The 19587-nt window shown below is 51.0% G+C and overlaps 2 protein-coding genes across 9 annotated transcripts in view; one reads left to right on the plus strand and one right to left on the minus strand.

Annotated features, from left to right (window-relative positions):
* The first annotated feature begins 5062 nt into the window (after window positions 1-5062).
* ZNF575 (zinc finger protein 575) lies at window positions 5063-7837 on the plus strand. The gene is made up of 4 exons (XM_008988136.5): window positions 5063-5293; window positions 5558-5660; window positions 6161-6256; window positions 6768-7837. Exons 3-4 carry the CDS (start codon window positions 6178-6180, stop codon window positions 7406-7408), a joined length of 720 nt encoding a protein of 239 aa, XP_008986384.2. The 5' UTR covers window positions 5063-5293; window positions 5558-5660; window positions 6161-6177; the 3' UTR covers window positions 7409-7837.
* A 6010-nt stretch (window positions 7838-13847) lies between these two features.
* Window positions 13848-19587, minus strand: part of XRCC1 (X-ray repair cross complementing 1) — a 36004-nt gene continuing 30264 nt past the window's right edge. For 7 of the 8 annotated variants that reach the window (XM_078360049.1, XM_035285702.3, XM_078360050.1 and 4 more), the window contains 7 exons: window positions 18124-18217; window positions 17835-17967; window positions 17252-17306; window positions 17021-17160; window positions 14917-15007; window positions 14385-14460; window positions 13848-14279 (listed from right to left, as the gene is read on the minus strand). In XM_078360049.1, the coding sequence (XP_078216175.1) occupies window positions 14166-14279; window positions 14385-14460; window positions 14917-15007; window positions 17021-17160; window positions 17252-17306; window positions 17835-17967; window positions 18124-18217 (703 nt within the window). In that variant the 3' untranslated portion in view covers window positions 13848-14165. Of the gene's footprint in view, window positions 14280-14384; window positions 14461-14916; window positions 15008-17020; window positions 17161-17251; window positions 17307-17834; window positions 18030-18123; window positions 18218-19587 lie in introns of all 8 variants that reach the window. The other variant, XR_013530960.1, reaches the window with a different exon arrangement.

The following is a 19587-nucleotide window of genomic DNA, read 5'->3' on the forward strand; positions in this document are numbered from 1 at the left end:
TCACGCACTGACCCGGGGATGGGCGGGGCGGGGGCGGGGCACGCCTTAAAGGAGCCCCGGACGCCCGGGATGGAGGGCGGGGCACGCCTTAAAGGAGCCCCGGACGCCCGGGATAGAGGGCGGGGCGTCGCAGAGACGGGCAGGGGCGAGAGCAAGGGCGAGACCGAGGAAGCCAGAATGCAACGCAGGGACGCTCTGAGACCCAGAGAAACAGAGAACAGGGAGACACTCAAAAGTGCGAGGGACAGACGCTCGGACACACACGGGCATGCTCATGTAGGAACAGAGATAGGCTAGGAGAGAAGTAGAAACTCCAGGAGAGGCTCCAGTACAGCCTGGGGGCGGTTTTTTTTTTCCTTCTTTTTTTTATATTTTGAGACAGAGTCTCGCTCTGTCACCCAGGCTGGAGTGCAGTGGCGCGATCTCGGCTCACTGCAGCCTTAAACTCCCGGGTTCAAGCGATCCTTCCACCTCAGTCTCCCGAGTAGCTGGGACTATGGCACGATGCCACCACACCCGGCTAATTTTTTTTTTTTCAGACGGAGGGCTCCCTGTGTTGCCAGGCTGATTTCAAACTCCTGAGCTCAAGCATTCTTCCCACCTTGTCCTCCCAAAGTGCTGGGATTACGGACGTGAGTCACCGCGTCCCGTGGGGCCGTTTTCTAGCGAGTGGTTGGATAGTCATTGTTAGAAAAAGATGTTCTGTTCCGGGAGGCAGAGGTTGCAGTAAGCCGGAATGGCGCCACTGCACTGCAGCCTGAGACAGAGGGAACCCGTCTCAAAAAAAAAAAGTTAGGTTCTAGGTCATTAATATCTTGAGGGACTTTTGAGTGGGTGTCTGGTTACCAGAACAACACTTGATCCCATTAAAGTTCATCCAGAAATTGCATAAACATTTTATCAGGGATATTTCTCTCTTTCCAGGAAGAAATCTAAACACACACACACACACACACACACACACACACACACACACGGGTCAGGGCACGGCGGCTCACGCCTGTAATCCCAGCACTTTGGGAGGCCGAGGTGGGCGGATCACGAGATCAAGAGATCGAGATCATCCTGGCCAACTTGATGAAACCCATCTCTACTAAAAATACAAAAAAAAATTAGCCGGGCGTGGCACGCGCCTGTGGTCCCAGCTACTCAGGAGGCTGAGACGGGAGAATCATTAGAACCCAGAAGTCAGAGGTTGCAGTGAGCCGAGATCATGCCACTGCACTCTAGCCAGGAGACAGAGCGAGATTGTCTCAAAAAGAAAAAGAAAAGATAATTTTGCATCATCTATTGAATAATCAGATTGGGGATTATTCATCTTCTGTTGGGGTGTGAACCTCTGAAAACAAATTTTGTTCATTTACACCAAGGACTGGGGCTGAGAAACTGTGGTCTCAAGTTATGAGCTGTCAGAAAGTTTGCTCTTTGGAATCATAGCAGTAGTGAAAATAGGACATCCCAGTCTCGTCTGGAGGATCTATGCCACTTTGTGAAATCAGAGCAGCCTTGATTTCCAGCTTAGGGAGAGAGCTTTTTTGTTTAATTTTTAAAATTTTTGGTAGAAACAGAAGTTTGCTATGTTACCCAGGCTGGTCTCCAGCTCCTGGCCTCAAATAATCCTCCCACCTGGGCCTCTCACAATGCTGGGATTACAGGTATGAGCCGCTGTATCAGCCTGTACCCTGTAGAGCTTCTGAGAAGGGGTTTCCTGCAACAACATCTTAATTCTGGAGTTTCCAGGGAATGATGCCTGGAGCTATTCTCAGAGCAGGCCCTGTGTTAATCACTCTACACAGAGAAGGCCTGCTTTGTCTAGAGCCTATCAAATTGCTTCATTAAAATTTTATGTGGCTGAGCTCACACCTGTTATCTCAGCACTTTGGGAGGCTGAAGAGGGCAGATTACTCGATGTCAAGAGTTTGAGACCAGCCTGGCCAATATGTTGAAACCCCATCTCTACTAAAAATAAAAACAAATACAAAAAATTAGCCAGGTGTGGTGGGGCATGAGAATCACTTGAACTCAGAAGGCAGAGGTTGCAGTGAGCCAAGATTGTGCCATTGCACTCCAGCCTTGGCAACAGAGCAAGAATGTCTCAAAAAAAAAAAAATGGGAAGAGAAGATACCCAGTTAGTCTTGAAACAGGCAGAAAAAAAAGCTCAGAGCCAAGAGAACGTTTCTCATTTATTCCAGGCAAGAGTCCTTGTGTATACCTGGCTCAAGCTAGATGTAGCTGAGGACCCAGAGGTGACTCAGTCTAGCTGGTAGGGGAGAGAGGTAGCCACAGCAGGGCTGAGGTACAGGGAGGTGTAGGGATTAGGGGAGCTCAGGGGAGGGAGGAAACAGGAAAAGGAAGACCCTCAGACATTCCTTACTGAGAGGGTCCCCCAAATAAGACCTTCTCACCCCTGGCTCCCTTTCCTGTTGTTTTTATGGGATTTCTAGGCCATTTACCTGTCCCTTGAAGACACACGGGTGGGTGGAGAGGGGGAGGGTGGGGTGGTGTTATAGGCTCAGCTGTGAGATGTTCTAAGAGTTAGAAACCCTGGCTTCACCCTTCTCAGCTGTAGGACCTTGGGCTGAAAACTTATCTTCTGGGTTCCAGTTTTCTTATCTGCAAAATGAGGTTGAAAATAGTTGAATAACCTGCCATAGCACAGGCTCTCAATGGTACTTGGCATCGTTATTTTGTCACTATCCTTGACTTCTTCCCACCCTTTCCACCTCCTTTTTTTTTTTTTTTTTTTTTTGAAATAGAGTCTTACTCTGTCACCCAGGCTGGAGTGCAGTGTGTGCAATCTCTGCTCACTGCAACCTCCGCCTCCTGAGTTTGAGTGATTCTCCTGTCTCAGCCTCCCAAGTAGCTAGAATTACAGGTGCACACCACCACACCCAGCTAATTTTTTTTTTTTTAGACGGAGTTTCGCTCTTGTTGCCCAGGCTGGAGTACAATGGTGTGATCTTGGCTCACCACAACTTCTGTCTCCTGGGTTCAAGCTCTCTTGCCTTAGCCTCCCAAGTAGCTGGGATTACAAAATACAAAAATTAGGCCGGGCGTGGTGGCTCATGCTTGTAATCTCAGCACTTTGGGAGGCCGAGGGGGGCAGATAACCTGGTCAGGAGATCAAGACCATCCTGGCTAACATGGTGAAACCCCGTCTCGATTAAAAAAAAAAAAAAAAAGTACAAAAATTATTTGGGTGTGGTAGCCCACGCCTGTAATTCCAGCTACTAGGGAGGCAGAGGCAGGAGAACTGCTTGAACCCAGGGGGCAGAGGTTGCAGTGGGCCAAGATTGTGCCACTGCACTCCAGGCTGGGCAATAGAGCATGACTCCATCTGAAAAATAAAAAATAAAAAGGGAGAGAGACCAAAGAGTCATTGCAAATGAATACAATGCGTGGAGCTCATTTAGATCTTGAGTCAAGCAAATCAAGTGTAATAAAAGGATATTTATGAGATATGATGTTTGACATTTAGCTTCAGAATCATTTGGGAAGAGTGGATGATGGGTAAATGAAACGACACTGGTGATGAGTGAATAATTATTTTTTTAAATTTTTTAAAGATGTAAGATATCGCTCTGTTGCTCAGGCTGGAGTGCAGTAGCACAATCCTAGCTCATTGCAGACTTGAACTCCTGCATCAGTCCTCCCTCCCTACCCCTGAGAAATAGCTGGGACTACAGGCTGCCACTAAGCCAGGCTAATTTTTTGGGGGGCAGGGGTCGGGGCGGGGGGCGGGGGGTGTCTCACTATGTTGCCCAGACTGGGTTTTTTTGTTTGGTTGGGTTTTGTTTTTTGTTTTGAGGCGAGTCTCGCTCTTTTGTCCAGGCTGGAGTGCAGTGGCTTGATCTCGGCTCACTGCAACCTCCGCCTTTCGGGTTCAAGCAATCCTCCCACCTAAGCCTCTGGAATAGCTGAGATTACAAGCGCGCGCCGCCACTCCAGACTAATTTTTGTATTTTTAGTAGAGACGGGAGTTTCACCAAGGTGGCCAGGCTGGTCTCGAATTCCTGACCTCAAGTGATCCTTCGGCCTCCGTCTCCCAAAGTGTTGGGATTACAGGCTTGAGCTACCCCTGGCACCAGTCTGGTTTGGAACTCCTGGGATCAAGTGGTCCGCCCACCTCTGCCTCCCAGAGTGCTGGGATTACAGGCGTGAGACCGGGAGGCCGGCCTAGGCACTTTCTATTCTAAACACTTTCCATTGATTATCATACTTAATCCCAACAACCCTCCATTTTATAGATAAGGAAAGAGGCCTAGAAAGAGATCTAAAAAGGGTCACACGGCTAGAAAGTGGCACAACCGATTCCAAGCCAGTTACCCAGGCAATCTGGCTCCAGAGTCCAAATAATCCCACCGAACAAACTCCCAGGAATCGCCAGACCTGTGGATTATCGGACTGGAGACCCACCCACGCAGAGGACTTGTATGAGCATTTCCCGGTCCTTCCTGCACCAGGCAGGAAAACGCACCGCCACTGCTCGGGAAGAATGCCAAGCCGCACACCACCCGGGGCCTAGCACCAGGAGAAAGGGCCAGGGCACCTCGGGACCACCCAGGCGTCCCAGGAGGGGGAAAGGTAGATGGGGGCGTGGCTGAGGATCTTGAATCACCCAATAACGAAGTGTGCCGGGGCGCTATGCAAATAATGTGTGTTTTATTGGACACTGGCTCTCTGGAGTCCCGCTCCGCCCTCTCCTGAGGAAATGGACAGACTTTTTGCATACGCCTTGAAGGGTGGAATTAGCAGCAAGCTCTTGAAACTACCTCTGGAGATGGAATCCAGCGGAATTCTCGAAAAGAAGAGGGGTGCATGCACTGATCTCCAAGCACAGTTTGTCCATGTTAGTCTTGCACGTGCTTGACTCCAGTCAGCACCGTAGGCCCCGCCACCGGCCGTGCACTTTCCTTCGATCCTTTGGCCAGTAGCTTCGCGCTTGCTCACGAACTTGCCTGCCTGCGTGGCCCACCCAGTCCCTCCTTTCCAGTCCGTCTTCCCTCTCCTCAGCCTCTGCCAGCAGCCACTGCGCATGCTTTCTGACGCCCCCTCTGGTCCAGCGTGGGAGGAGGGGATGGAAATGAGGTTGGGCCGAGCAGCTCGCGCGCGCTACCTTCCCTGCCCTCCCCCGTCGCCGGACGCGCGCTGGGCTGGGCAGTTCCGTGGGGCGGTGCAGCTCCGTGGGGCCAAGGGCAGTGCAGCAGCGGCGACGGCGGCGACGGCGGCTGCGGTCCTGGCCGCGGCGGGAGGAGCCCAAAGCCCCGCCCCCGGGGAGGGGCCGTCCTGCAGGTGAGGGGGCAGGGGTTCGGACGCGGATATTGGCTTGCAGGCTGAATGCCAGAATCACCCTGAAGGAGACCGGTGGTGGTCCGAACGCCTAGATTCTGGAGGGACTGTGCATTAGTGCCTGAGCCTTAGGAGGGTGCATCGGTGCCTGAGTGCCTGATTCCGAGGGGAGCATTTAATCCTTTACGCTTGGGACTCTGAGGGAAAAGTCCATTAGAGGCCTCTGAAGCGGGACATATGCCACGTTCCTTCTGTATATTCCTCCAGGTGCCCGCCCTCCATCCTCCACGGCCCCATCCAAGCCAGGGATGAAATTTAACAGCAAGAAGGACGCAGTTGACGCGGCGTCAATGAACTAAGTCAAAACCCGGTAAAGCTAGCTCTTCGACGTAAAGCCCCGCCCACTGTACTCATAGGCCCCTCCCCTGGGACGCTGATGAAAGACCTGTCCACTCCGCTCGAAGGCCCCCGCCCCCTTAGTCTAGTTTCTGAACACTTTGGTCCTATTTGCATAGCTCCACCCATTCCAGGGCGACAGGGTCAGGTGGGGAAGGTCCCGCCCACTCTGGGCATATGCCCCGCCAGCTCCGAGCTCTGGACAGCAGCGGAGTTAGAGTTGTGGAGACCCCGCCAACTCTGCTCAAAGACTCCAACCTTGGGTTTAGGTAGCCAAGGGACCATCTCTGAATTAAATTTGCATAGTCCCGCTCATTATGCTTAGGCTCCGCCTCCCAATTAAGCCTGCCCTTGCCTTAGCATCCCATAATAACAGACCTCGCTCCTAAACGACCCCTCATTTTAGGCCCTCCAACCCTACCCCCAGCAGCCTGGTAATCACTGACTCACCCCCGACCCACGCCCTGCCCCTAGGTTCCTGTGCCAGCAAGATGCTGGAGCGAGGGGCGGAGTCCACGGCTGGGGCCACGGATCCTAGTCCCACTGGCAAGGAACCAGTGACCGAAGAAGGTAAGAGTGGCGCCGCCTGTGAGTAGAGAGCATTCACCAGGAATGCGGACTAAGATAATCATTCTAGGGGAATTTCAGGGTGAAAGTTTGAGGCCCAGGGTGACGACTATTTGGGATCCCCAAAAATGCCACATTCTGGGAAATCCTCCCATCTGGCTCAGAGATAGCCTCAGTAACCATTTGCTAGGGCTCAGAAAATTACAGAAGGGACGGGGCAGGGATGACATGCAGGATTTCAGGGTGATCACTGGGAAGATAATAGAAACGGATACCGTTTGATGAAGCCTTGGTAGCTTTGGGGATCCAGGAAAGTAACCCTTTGGAGTCCCTCAGGATGATCCCCAGGGGGAGAGGGGAGCAGAAACATGCCATTTTGGGGGTCTCAATGTGATGCTTGAGGTGCCCAGATACACTTGGAGGTGCGCCTCAAATATCCAAGTCGTGGCAGAGCCTAGTCTAGGCCCAGGGCATTGGCTGCTTCCTGGAGCCCACCAGCCCTCCTGTCCCCCAGCTCCCCACCAGGGCCCACCGCAGAAGCCCAGCCAGTCATCTGCGGGCGCGCCTCCCAGGCCCCGCCGGCGGCCCCCACCCCAGCGCCCTCACCGCTGCCCCGACTGTGACAAGGCCTTCTCGTACCCGTCCAAGCTGGCCACGCACCGCTTAGCACACGGTGGCGCCCGACCCCATCCATGCCCAGACTGCCCTAAGGCCTACTCCTACCCCTCCAAGCTGGCAGCCCACCGCCTCACGCACAGCGGCGCCCGCCCACACCGGTGCCCACACTGCCCGAAGGCCTTTGGCCACCGCTCCAAGCTGGCGGCTCACCTCTGGACCCACGCGCCCACCCGCCCCTATCCGTGTCCCGACTGCTCCAAGTCTTTCTGCTACCCTTCCAAGCTGGCGGCCCACCGCCACACCCACCACTCCACCGATGCCCGCCCCTATCCTTGCCCACATTGCCCCAAGGCTTTTTCATTTCCCTCCAAGCTGGCCGCCCATCGCCTATGTCACGATCCCCCCACTGTGCCCAGCAGCCAGGTCACAGCCTGGCACCGATGCTCCAGCTGCGGCCAGGCCTTTGGCCAGAGATGCCTCCTGCTCCTTCATCAACGCAGCCACCACCAGGCGGAGCACAAGGAGGAGAGAGACTGAGCCCTCCCTTGGGCTCACTGTCCCCCTCTGCCCCTAGCCCTCGCCAGTAAGAGGTGGGATTTCTAAGCCCGGCTGTATGAGCTCGCCTCTTCCAGATAGCTGGCAGGGCAAGGGATTGGCCCTTTGTACTGGGATCGAACTCAAAAGCCCGAGGAACTGTTTGCTCCCCTGCTTTGGGGAGAATAAAGCCTCAACCAGTTTAGCACTGGGTCTCAAACCATAGATGTGAAGCTGTGGTTTGACAGCACTGGCTCTGCTTCTCCCCACACACTTACATGGCAAGGGTAAAAAAGTCTGCTACTGTTGTAGGCTGATGAGGATTGTGGGCAAACAGGCTCTCTTGTTGTTGTTACAAGTTTAAATCGGTGTCTCTCCTTTGGCCATGTGACTGTATCTAAGAAATTGAAAATACATATTTGTTTCAACTCTTCCACTTGTAGGAATTTATTCTATAAACTCATGCACGTAAAAAAAGACATGTATAAGGGTGTTCACCACAGTGTGACTGTTGTGGCCAAAGATGGGAAGCAACTCAAGTGCCCAAAAACTGACTACTGAATTCCGGCCACGGAATGGAATAGGTAGCCACAGGAAACAAGGAAGCACTATATGTACTGATATGGAAAGATTTCCAAGATACACTAGGTGACAAAAGCAAGAACAAAGGCTATACCACTGACCTTTCAAAGACACTGAAAAGCCCAAGCTGCAGGCTGGGTATGGTGGCTCACACCTGTGATCCCAGCACTTTGGGAGGCGAGGTGGGAGGACAGCTTGAGGCTAGAAGTTCAAGAACAGCCTGAGCAACACAGCAAGACCCCATCTCTACCAAAAAAAAAAAAAAACCTGGGTGTGGGTGTGGTGGCATGCACCTGTAGTCCCAGCTACTTGGGAGGCTGTGGTGGGTGGATCACTTGACCTGGCAGGTCAAGGCTGCAGTAAGCTGTGATCATGCCACTGCCTTTCAGTCTGGGTGACAGAGCAAGAGCCCATCTGTAAAAGAGAAAAAAAAGCCCCAGCTTCAGAGCCATCCCTGACCCACTTCTTAGAAGTGCCAGGCCTTTGACAAGCTTTGTCACTCCTGTGGACTCAGATGCCTTTACTGTAAAATGGGTGGGTTATAAGGCATTTGTAAGGGGCAAGCATCACTTCAGGCAAAGTCGGTTCCCCTTGTGGAGCCTGTTTCTCCCATTATAAAATAAGGATGAGCAAGCTTAACACTGGATTGTTCTTCATCCATTCTACAAATATTAAGCACCTCCTCTGTGCTGCATGGGGTGTTGGGGGCACAGTGTTGAAGACAGACCTGGTCTAGTGAGGAAAGTGGACACTAATTTTAAAAAGCAGCAGGCCAGGCACAGTGGCTTAGGCCTATAATCCCAGCAGTTTGGGAGGCTGAGGCAGGTGGACCACTTGAGGTCAGGAGTTCAAGACCAGCCTGGCCAACATGGCAAAACCCCGTCTCTGCAGAAAATACAAAAACTGGCTGGGCATGGTGGTGCAGACCCGTAATCCCAGCTACTTGGGATGGGGAGGCTGAGGCACGAGAATCGCTTGAACCCAGAAAGCGGAGGTTGCAGTGAGCCAAGATTGTGCCACTGCACTCCAACATGGGTAACAGACACTCTACCTCAAAAAAAAAAAAAAAAAAAGCAGCAGGAGCCAAGTCATTCATTCATTTATATATGTATGTATGTATATATCTGTATGCATGTATGTATGTAGAAGCAGGGTCTCTCTATGTTGCCCAGGCTAGTCTGAACTCCTGGAGTTAAGCAGTCCTCCTACTTTGGCCTCCCAAAGTGCCCCAAGTCTATTTAGAAGAACAAGTAGGAGAGCCTTGGCTCTCCACCCCCTCAACCCAGATACAAAAATTATTACAAACCTCTGCAGTAATGAAATTGGTGGTGTTGGCTTGAAAACAGCCCAGATGAAGGTAACTGAGAGCTCAGAAACAGACCTGTGCTTATGCTGACATATGACAAACTGGACATATAGATCTGGGAGTGGCAACCTTTTTCTATAAAAGGCCAAAGAATACAGACGGTCCCTGATTTATAATGGTTTGAGGATATTCCAACTTTATGATGAGTGCATCTGGATGTAGCACCATTGTAAGTCAAGAAGCATCTTTTTTTTAAAAAAAAAAAAAGACAAGGTCTTGCTCTGTTGCACAGGCTGGAGTGCAGAGGCATGCCATGAACTCCTGGGCTCAAGGGATCTTCCTACCTCAGCCTCCCAAGTAGCTGGGACTACAGGCATGCACCACCACACCTAGCTAATTTATTTATTTTTATTTTTGAGATGAAGTCTTGCTCTATCACCCAGGTTGGAGTGGAATGGCACGATCTCCGCTCACTGCAACCTATGCCTCCTGGGCTCAAGGATTCTCCTACCTCAGCCTCCCGAGTAGCTGGGATTACACGTGTGCACCACCATGCCCAGCTAATTTTTGTATTTTTAGTAGAGATGGGGTTTTGTCACGTTGGCCAGGCTGGTCTCAAACTCCTGACCTCAAGTGATTTGCCTGCCTTGGTCTCCCAAAGTGCTGGGATTACAGACATGAGCCACCTAACCCAGCCCACAGCTAATTAAAAAAAAAATTTTTTTTTGTAGAGATGGGGTCTTGCTATGTTGCCCAGGCTGGTCTCAATCTCCTAGCCTCAAGAGATCCTCCTGCCTTGGCCTCCCAACATTCTGGGATTCTAGGCATGAGCAACTGTACCTGGCTCCATCTGTATCTATTATATTTTTAAGTTTTGCAGGCCATACAGTGTCTACCACAACTATTCCGCTCTGCCACTGTAGCAGGAAAGCAGCCACACACATTACAATACACAAATGAATGAGCATGGCTGTATTCCAGCATTTACCAAAACTCTAGGTAGGCTGGATTTTGCCTATGGGCAAAAAAGTTTGTCGAGCCTTGACATGGATGAGTGGAGGACAGACAGACTAACCAGTAAATGAGGCTGAGAAACATGGAGACAAATTAAGTTGAATCCCCTGGTGTGCAGAAGAATGATCCCCCAAAGATATCCATATTTGAATCCCCAGAACCTACATGTTAGCTTACATATAGCAAAAGGGACATTGCAGATGTGACTAAGATGGGGAAGTTATCCTGATTATTCAGATAGGCCCAGTATAATCACAAGGGTCCTTATATGGGAAAGAGGGAAGCAGGAGACAGAGAAAAAGAGGTGATCATGAAATCAAATATTCAAGTGATGAAAGGCCCCAAGGCATTTTGCCTAGAAAAGGCAAGGAAATAATTTCCTCCTTAGAGCCTCCAGAAGGAATGTAGCCCTGCTGACACTTGATTTGTGCCCAATTAGGCTGATTTTGGACTACTGACCTCCAAAACTATAATAAAATTAACTTGTGTAGTTTAAAGCCACTAATTTACAGCAACAATGGTAAACTACTACAGATCCCTACCTCACACCATACACAAAAGTAAGTTTCTAGGGGTGTAAGAATTTGAAGATAAAAACTCAAAAATATTTACATAGAAATAAGGATAGTTATCTTAGTAACCCCAGAAGTAGAGACAGTATCCTTAAGAGGCAAAAGAGTGTAAATCATAGATGAAAAGATGGGTAAATGTGACCATAAACAAATGTAAAGTTATGACTAGGATGGAGAAGATGTACTATTTTAAGAGTATATACATGGCATATCCTATTATATAGTGGAGGTTAGGAAAGGCCTTGTTGAGGAGGTAATGTATGAGCTGAGATCTGAAAGTTGTGGAGGAAGGAGTGAGAGAGTAGAAAGTATCCACAGACTAGATAAAGAAAATGTAGTATATATACACTAGGGAATACTATGCAGCCATAAAATGGAAGGAGATCACATTCTTTGCAGGGACATGGATGGAGCTGGAAGCCATTATCCTCAGCAAAGTAACAACACAGGAACAGAAAACCAAACACTACATGTTCTCACTTATAAGTGGGAGTTGAATGATGATAACACATGGACACAGCTGGGCATGGTGGCTCACGCCTGTAATCCTAGCACTTTGGGAGGCTGACACAAGTGGATCACCTGAGGACAGGAGTTGAAAACCAGCCTGGTCAACATGGTGAAACTTCTACTAACAGGTGGCAGGTGCTGTAATCCCAGTTACTCAGGAGGCTGAGGCATGAGAGTCACTTGAATCCAGGAGGCAGAGGTTGCAGTGAGCCAAGATTGTGCCACTGCACTCCAGCCTGGGCAACAAAGTGAGACTCTGTCTCAAAAACAAAAAACAAAAAAAAAACACACATGGTGGGAACAACACACACCAGGACCTGTCAGGGTGGAGGCAGGGGGCTAGGAAAAGCATCAGGAAAAATAGCCAGTGGATGCTGGGCCTAATACCCAGGTGATGGGATGATCTGTACAGCAGACTAACATGGCATACATTTACCTATGAAACAAAACTATACATCCTGCACATGTACCCCTGAATTTAAAATAAAAATAGGAGAAAAGAAAGAAAGTGTCCAGCCTAAGGGCCAGGACTGAGCAGGCAAATGGAAGTCAGCAGGCTGCTGTACTGCACTCTACTCAGTAAGGCCTTTAGGGGAAGGTTCTGCAAGGGGTAAGGGTTCTACTCTGTCCTCCAAACCTGGCAGTGCTGCTTCTATCCATGTTTATACAGAGAGCTGCCCTGGAAGAGTTTCTCCAAAGCAGCCACACCAGCAGCAAAGTTTCAAGGACACAAACTCATTTGAGAGGGCACTGATCTGATCCAACCTTACTTTTATAGATGGGGGAAATGAGGCCAGGAAAGATGAGATTTATCGGCAACCCAACAATAGGGCAGTGCCTGAGTCTGGGTGGATCTGGGGTCTCTTGATAGTCAGACACCCACCCAGCTGTTCCTTGAACACATAATGCTCTTTCCTGCCTCAAGGCCTTTGCACTTGCTTTTCCTCTGCCTGGAAGAACTCTCTCAGATACTCCTTACTTCTCCCAGGTCCCTGCAGAGGGTAAGTGCTCCAAGAGGCCATCCCCAATCACCCTATCTAAACTACCCTGCCATTGCTCTGTCACTCACAATGCTCTGTTTTCCTTGCTTTCAAAGCATTTCCCACTGTCCAAGGCTGCATTGCACATGCACCATCTCTCTCCCCCTTTACAATGTCAGGCCAATGAGATCAGGGACTATTGTCTGTTTTTTTCATACTGTCTTCCCAGTGTCTCCCACATGGTGGCTGTAGCAGGCAGAGTAATGGCCTCCCAAAGATGTTCACATCCCCGCAGGGTGCGGTGGCTCGGGCCTGTAATTCCAGCAGGTTGAGGTCGAGGAGACTGAGGCTGAAGTGAGCAGTGATTGTACCATGGCACTCCAGCCTGGGCAACAGAGCAAGACCCTTTCTCCAATAATAATAATAGTAATAATAATAATAATAATATAAAGCAACCCTCATCTTAAAGATGCAAAAACAAAAGTCCATAAAGAGACAGGAGACTGGTAGCCCTTGGTTGATGAGGCAAAATTTGAGAAAGGGCTTGGAATGTCCACGGATAGGCTGCCCAAAGACCAGCTCTCAAACCCACCTCTGACCCTGGCCTCTGCCCTGTTCAAACCCCCTCCTGACCTCTGCACCCTCTGACTGAAGTCCAAGATTCTCAGCCTGGAGTTTGCAGATCTTCAGGCCAGCCCTGTCCAAAAGACCTTTCTAGAGTGATGCGAATTTCTCTGTGCTGTCCAATATAGTAGCCACTGAGCAACTGAAATGCATGGCTAGTGTGACTGCAGAAGTGAAGTTTACATTTCATTTTAATGAATTTCAATAGTCACCTGTACCCAGTGGTGATCATACTCGACAGCAGAGCTGCAAGGAGAGTGCCCAGCTTTCTAAATCTGCCCCCAAAGCTTCTTCACCAAAGGCAGCAATGCTCTTCTACCTGCCTCCGGCTGCTTCCCACCTCCTGGCCTATGCTGTGGTCTCTGCCTAGAGCACCATTGCATCTTCTGCCCCGATTCCCTTACACTCCACTCAGTTCCCACTTTGATGTGGTGGAGCCTTGAGGGGGGGTCCAGGGTTTGGGTGGATTGCTTAAAACGTCCCTTCCTCCCATTCTGTCTCCTAAATTAGGTGACATAAAACCATGGTGGTGACAGACATTCATTATATAGCTACTTCTGAAAAGCCTGGAGAAAAGCCACTATCCCTGGCCTGGGGACGCAGAGACTTCAGGAGACAGGCCTCCAGCCACGACATGGGTGTGGCTCAGAGGGCCAGAACAAGTTGAGGGGCAGTGCTGAGGGTCGGATTCCCAGTTCCCTGCCTCTTGCCAGCACAGGGATAAGGAGCCAAACAGAAGAGACAAAGAGTTCTTTCTCTACCAGATCTCTGTTGGAGGGGCCCAGCATTCTTCCCCAGGTCCCAGGGAGCCTCTTAGAGTTTTGGGTGACTCCTGAATGAGAACAGGCAGCTGCTCCAAACCAAGTCATCTTTATTAAATGCATCATCTTCTCTCTCTCTCTGGATATGTGTGTGTAGCACATACTTCAGGTGTGTGTGCATACATGTGTGTACATGTGTGTGCAGCACATACTTCCAGTGTGTGTGCATACATGTGTGTACATGTGTGTGTGCAGCACATACTTCCGGTGTGTGTGCATACATGTGTGTACATGTGTGTGCAGCACATACTTCCAGTGTGTGTGCATACATGTGTGTACATGTGTGTGTGCAGCACATACTTCCGGTGTGTGTGCATACATGTGTGTACATGTGTGTGTGCAGCACATACGTCAGGCCTGCGGCACCACCCCATAGAGCTGGTGAGGAAGTAACTTCTGCTTCTCGTTGCAACTATAGATCCATCGGGGACGAACAAACGCCAGGGAGGGGTTGTCCATCAGGGCCTGCAGGGCAGGGCGGAGTCCACAGGAGAATGTGTCATCAGGAGAGGATGGAGGAGATGCAAGGGTGTGCCAGGGTCTCCCTTTCTCTGCCTCTTTGGGACTCACCTCCTCGAAGCTGGGATCCCATTCCTGTGCGGTGATTACAAACTGAACCCGGTCACTCATATAGTCCTCAAGCTCCCTGGTGGGAGAGGAGAAAAGAGGTAGAAGGAACATCAGGGAATCAACATTGACATCCTATGCCCCAACCACTCTCAATGGCTGTCCTCACACTGTCCCCTCCTATACCCCCTCTAGGCTGCCTTTGGTGCCTCCATTCCTCCATGTATCCATCTTGCCACAGCCACAATGACCAGAACTCCCACAGTGGCTAATCCTCAGGCTGGTCCTTTCAGAAGCAGGGGTAGGGCTAGGGATTCTCACCATAGAGAAGAGGAAACTGAGGCGAGCAATGCATCCTAGGCTGCCAGTGGTGGGAAAGCTGGCATTCGGACTCCATGGCCTGTGCCTGCCTACTGGACATGGCCCTTCTCCATCCTCCTGATGGTCTTTCCCACACCCCCACCCCTCCCAGCAGGTCCCTGAGCCCTGCCCTGGACCCATCACCCCTTCCCCACCCCAGCCCCTGGAGACTTACCCATTGAAGGCTGTGACGTATCGGATGAGTTTCCGCCGCTCGTCCCCAGGGAACTCCCCATAAAGGAAGAAATGCTTGCCCTGGAAGAAATCTGCAGGAGAGAAGAGGGCTAAGGTCATCGTGAAGCCCCAGGAGTTCCCAGGCACCGGACAGGAGTGATGAGGCTGACCCAGCCACTGAGGAAAGGGCTGTCCACATGTGGGTGGGGACTGATCGCAGGCAGTGGGCCCCCTGCCCAGCAGCCCATCAGAGCCTTCCAGGGAGGTAGGTTGGTTGGTTGGTTTGCTTGCTTTAACAGTATAAGATACAATGACTATTACTGTGATTTGTTTCTTTTTTTTTTTTTTAAAGATGGGGTTTCACCATGTTGGTCACGCTGGTCTTGAACTCCCGACCTCAGGTAATCCACCCGCCTTGGCCTCCAAAGTGCTTGGATTATAGGCATGAGCCACCACGCCCAGCTGTGATTTGTTTCTGACAGACAGGCTGGAGCTACTTATTTCTCATGTTGTTTTTTTTTTTTTTTTAAGACAAAGGCTTACTCTGTCGCCCAGCCTGGAGTGCAGTGGAGCAATCATGGCTCACTGCAACCTCTGCCTCCTGGGCTCAAGTGATTCTCCCATCTCAGCCTCCCCAGTAGCTGGGACTACAGGCTTGTGGCAACCACACCCAGCTAATTTTTAAACTTTTTGTAGAGAGACGGGGTACTGACATGTTGCTCAGGCTGGTCTCAAACTCTTGGGCTCAAGCAATTCTCCCACCTCAGCCTCCTGAGCAGCCAGGACTACAGGCGCACACCACCATGCTCTGCTAATTTTTAAAATTGTAAAGACCTAAAGTCAAGGCGGGGTGCAGTGGCTCACCCCTGTAATCCCAGAACTTTGGGAGGCCAAGGCAGGCAGATCACCTGAGGTCGGGAGTTCAAGACCAGCCTGACCAATATGGAGAAACTCTGTATCTACTAAAAATACAAAATTAGCCAGACATGGTGGTACATGCCTGTAATCTAGCTACTTGGGAGACTAAGGCAGGAGAATCACTTGAACCCTGGAGGCAGAGGTTGCTGTGAGCCGAGATCATGCCATTGCACTCCAGCCTGGGTAATAAGAACAAAACTCTGTCTCAAAAAAAAAAAAAAAAAAGCCAGGGGATCTTGCTATGTTGCCCAGGCTGGTGTTGAACTCTTGGATTCAAGCAATCCTCCCACCTTGGCCTCTCAAAGTACTGGGTGAGTCACTGCACCTGGCCTGGCTGGAGCCACTTAATGAGCTTAACCCAGGTTGGAAACATCAGTATCTGCTACTTCTTCACCTTTGCTCTCCTTTCCAACCAGCACCTTTCTTGCTCTGACCTTTGGAGTGGCTCCTCCTTCCTTCCATTTGAAGGTGACATTCTAGGCCATCAATTTGCTGATGCCATTTTAGGGGTTTTGGAGAATCAAAGCATCTTCCTGCCCATCACTCTCGAGGAACTGTGTGGAAACGGCTCTTCCGGTAGCCCCTGAACTGCACCACTACACAGCCCCTTCTTTTCCTCCTTCACTGCCTTTCCTCGCTCCCTTCATTCTCAAAGAAGCTCTGCCTCCCTGGCCCCATCCCACAACTCCCTGCAGAATTTCCTCGGTTCCTTTTGTTCTTATTCTTTTACACTGGAAATGCAAACACACATAACAGCAGCCATGTCCAGGGTGATGGCTGATGTTACAGCGAACACTGGTGTGCATCTACCCAGGGCCTGACGGAGGGCAGTGCCCCTGTCACCTGGTGTACCCGGCCTCACTCTGGACCAAAAGAACTGCACCCAGGCAAGTGAAGCACTAGTGGGAGGGTGAAGCGAAAAAAAGGGGGGTCACACCTGGTACATGGCTGCAAGGGGAGTAGTCAGAACAAGAAATCTGGAGGGAAGAAGAAGGCAAGTCATGGAGAGGATGCTGAAGGGAAGGGAACCTGGCAGAACCTGGAGGTGCTAAGGCAGGGAGTGGGTTGGAGAAGGAGAGGGGAGACAAGACATGGGGCAGCAGTGACCCCAGGGCTGGCCAGGGCAAGTAGCAGCTTCGAATTGAGAAGGGAAAATTCCACTTTGGGAGGGATGGGAGATTTCCCACCTGGGAGCTCCGGGACTGGCAGATCAGGAGTCTCCTGGTGTTCCTCGTCGTCGGTGTTCTCATCTGTGGAGCCTGCATATGGGTCTTCCCCATTCTCCTCCTGGCCAGGGGGCAGTCTGTGTTCCTTCTGCTCAGCCACCCTGGGGGTGCCAAGAGGGGTAGAGAGTGAGCATGCAGGGCAGCTCTCCTACACCCAAGGCCAGGCACCCTAAACCCCAGCCCCAGCCCTACCTCCTCAGCTCATCTTCTGTGTCCCCAGAATCTTCTGCCCCGTTGTCCTGTCCTTCTGCAAGGAGAAGCTCAATCAATGCAAGGCTGCCTTGTCTCCTGGGAAGACCAGCAGCCCTCCCTGGCATGGGTATGGCACAGACCCAGGCATCTCATGCCCCCAGCTGCAACTGCCCTCCAGATCCAGTCATCCAGGCCCCAGCCCCTCCTCCCTCAGACTTAGGAGTCCAGAACCCAGACCCTCCTCCTTCAACCCAAGAGTCCAGGCCCCACTCCCTACTCCCTCAGACCCAGAAGTCTAGGCCCCACCCCCTCCTCCTTCAGATGCAGGAGTCCAAACCCCAGCCCCTCCTCCCTCAGACCCCAGGATCTATGTCCCCAGCCTCTCCTCCCTCAGACCCCAGGATCTATGTCCCCAGCCCTTCCTCCCTCAGACCCAGGAGTCCAGGTCCCCAGACCCTCCTCCCTCAGACCCAGGAGTCCAGGCCCCAGCTCCTCCTCCCTCAGACTCAGAACCCAGGCCCCAGCCCCTCCTCTCTCAGACTCAGGAGTCCAGGCCCCAGCCCCTTCTCCCTCAGAGTCTGACCTGACTGTTCCCCCTCAATGTCTCTATCTTCCTGGGGCACTGGTGAGGCTGCTTTGGTCTCTTCTGGGGTTGGGGGCTTCTGGGGTGAGCTGGGTCCAGCTGCCTGAGTGGGCTTGGTTTTGGTCTGGGGAGGCTGAGGAGGGAGAGTGGGTGGGTGAGGAGGGCAGGAACAGTGTGGGTGTGATGGGGCGGTACCTGCAAGAGGCAGGAATACGAAGTTTGGGGTGCCACAGCAGAACCATGTCATCCTCCCACTACACCCTCCCCCACTGGAGAGGGGGCATCAAACCTTTCGAGGAAGCTTAGGGGCTTCATCACCACTGCCACCGCTGTGAGAGGCCTCATCGTCCTCACTGCTTGAGTCTGGCCCTGCCATGAGGTACCTAGGGGAGGAAACGGGCCTCAGATAAACAGGCCCAAGGGAAGTGGGGAAGATGGATGTTCAGAAAGCAACAGTCGATGGCATTTACTAAATACACACTCTGATGGGCTTCATGGTCTTGTTCCCAGCCCGCCCCTTCCCAGCTCAGGAAGGCCCAGTGAACCCACTCAGCCTGGCCACTTGCCCTGCAGACCTGGGCACCTCCTTGCTTCCCCACTCCATCTTTTTTTTCTTTTTTTGTAGAAATCAGGGTTGTTTTTTTTTTTAATTTAATACATTCTAATCAAATAGTAACAGCAGTAAATAAACACTTTGAAAAACAGGCAGGTATCCCCCTGTATCTGGAAGAAAATTAAGTCAAAGTATTCTACACAGCAGAAGGGAGACAGCTGTTTATGTCCATGGTTAGACAATTCAAGGACAACCTGGAAATTTCTAAAGCCATTTCCAAAAAATCAATGGCAACAGGTTGAGACACAGCTATTTCAAAGGGTAAAATGCCTATACCTATATTGGTTTTTATTAACAGGGATTGAGTTGCACCTGCATCACATGACATTCTTTCTTTTCTTTTCTTTCTTTTTTTTTTTTTTTTGAGATGGAGTCTTGCTCTGTTGCCAGGTTGGAGTGCAGTGGCGCAAGCTCGGCTCACTGCAACCTCCGCCTCCTGGGTTCAAGTGATTCTTCCGCCTCAGCCTCCTGAGTAGCTGGGACCACAGGCACATGCCACCACACCTGGCTAATTTTTTTTGTATTTTTAGTAGAGATGGGGTTTCACCAAGTTGGCCAGGATGGTCTCGATCTCTTGACCTTGTGATCTGCCCACCTCGGCCTCCCAAAGTGCTGGGATTACAGGCGTGAGCCACTGCACCCAGCCAATCACATGACATTATTGTCTTTTTTCTTTTTCCTTTGAGACAGGATCTCACTCTGTCACCCAAGCTAGAGTGCAGTGGCGTGATCTTGGCTCACTGCAACCTCCACTTCCTGGGGTCAAGCAATTCTTCTGCCTCAGTCTCCCCAGTAACTGGGATTACAGGCATGTGCCACCATGCCTGGGTAATTTTATTTATTTTTTGTTTGTTTGTTTTTTTAGGTACAGACAGGGTTTCACAATGTTACCCAGGCTGGTGTCAAACTCCTGACTTCAAGTTATCTGCCCACCTCGGCCTCCCAAAGTGCTGAGATTACAAGTGTGAGCCACTGCCTGGGCAGTATTCCCCTCCCTCTTGGGGAAGAAATGTCTCAATTCAGAAAGGAATGCAAAGTCAATTTCTCATTAGGAGAATACCTGCCATTTAAGGGGAAAATCTCAAAGCAAATACATTTTAGAGACGCCAACACTATAATCATGGTTCCTTAAGCCACTAA

Source organism: Callithrix jacchus, chromosome 22 (assembly GCF_049354715.1).
Source record: "Callithrix jacchus isolate 240 chromosome 22, calJac240_pri, whole genome shotgun sequence".
Taxonomy (NCBI): domain Eukaryota; kingdom Metazoa; phylum Chordata; class Mammalia; order Primates; family Cebidae; genus Callithrix; species Callithrix jacchus.

Bases quoted from the DNA above. Each gene is read 5' to 3' on its own strand.
- ZNF575 (XM_008988136.5), top strand. From the start codon at position 6,178: ATGCTGGAGCGAGGGGCGGAGTCCACGGCTGGGGCCACGGATCCTAGT. The intron at 6,257-6,767 runs GTAAGAGTGGCG...CCTGTCCCCCAG, and splicing joins GGAACCAGTGACCGAAGAAG to CTCCCCACCAGGGCCCACCG.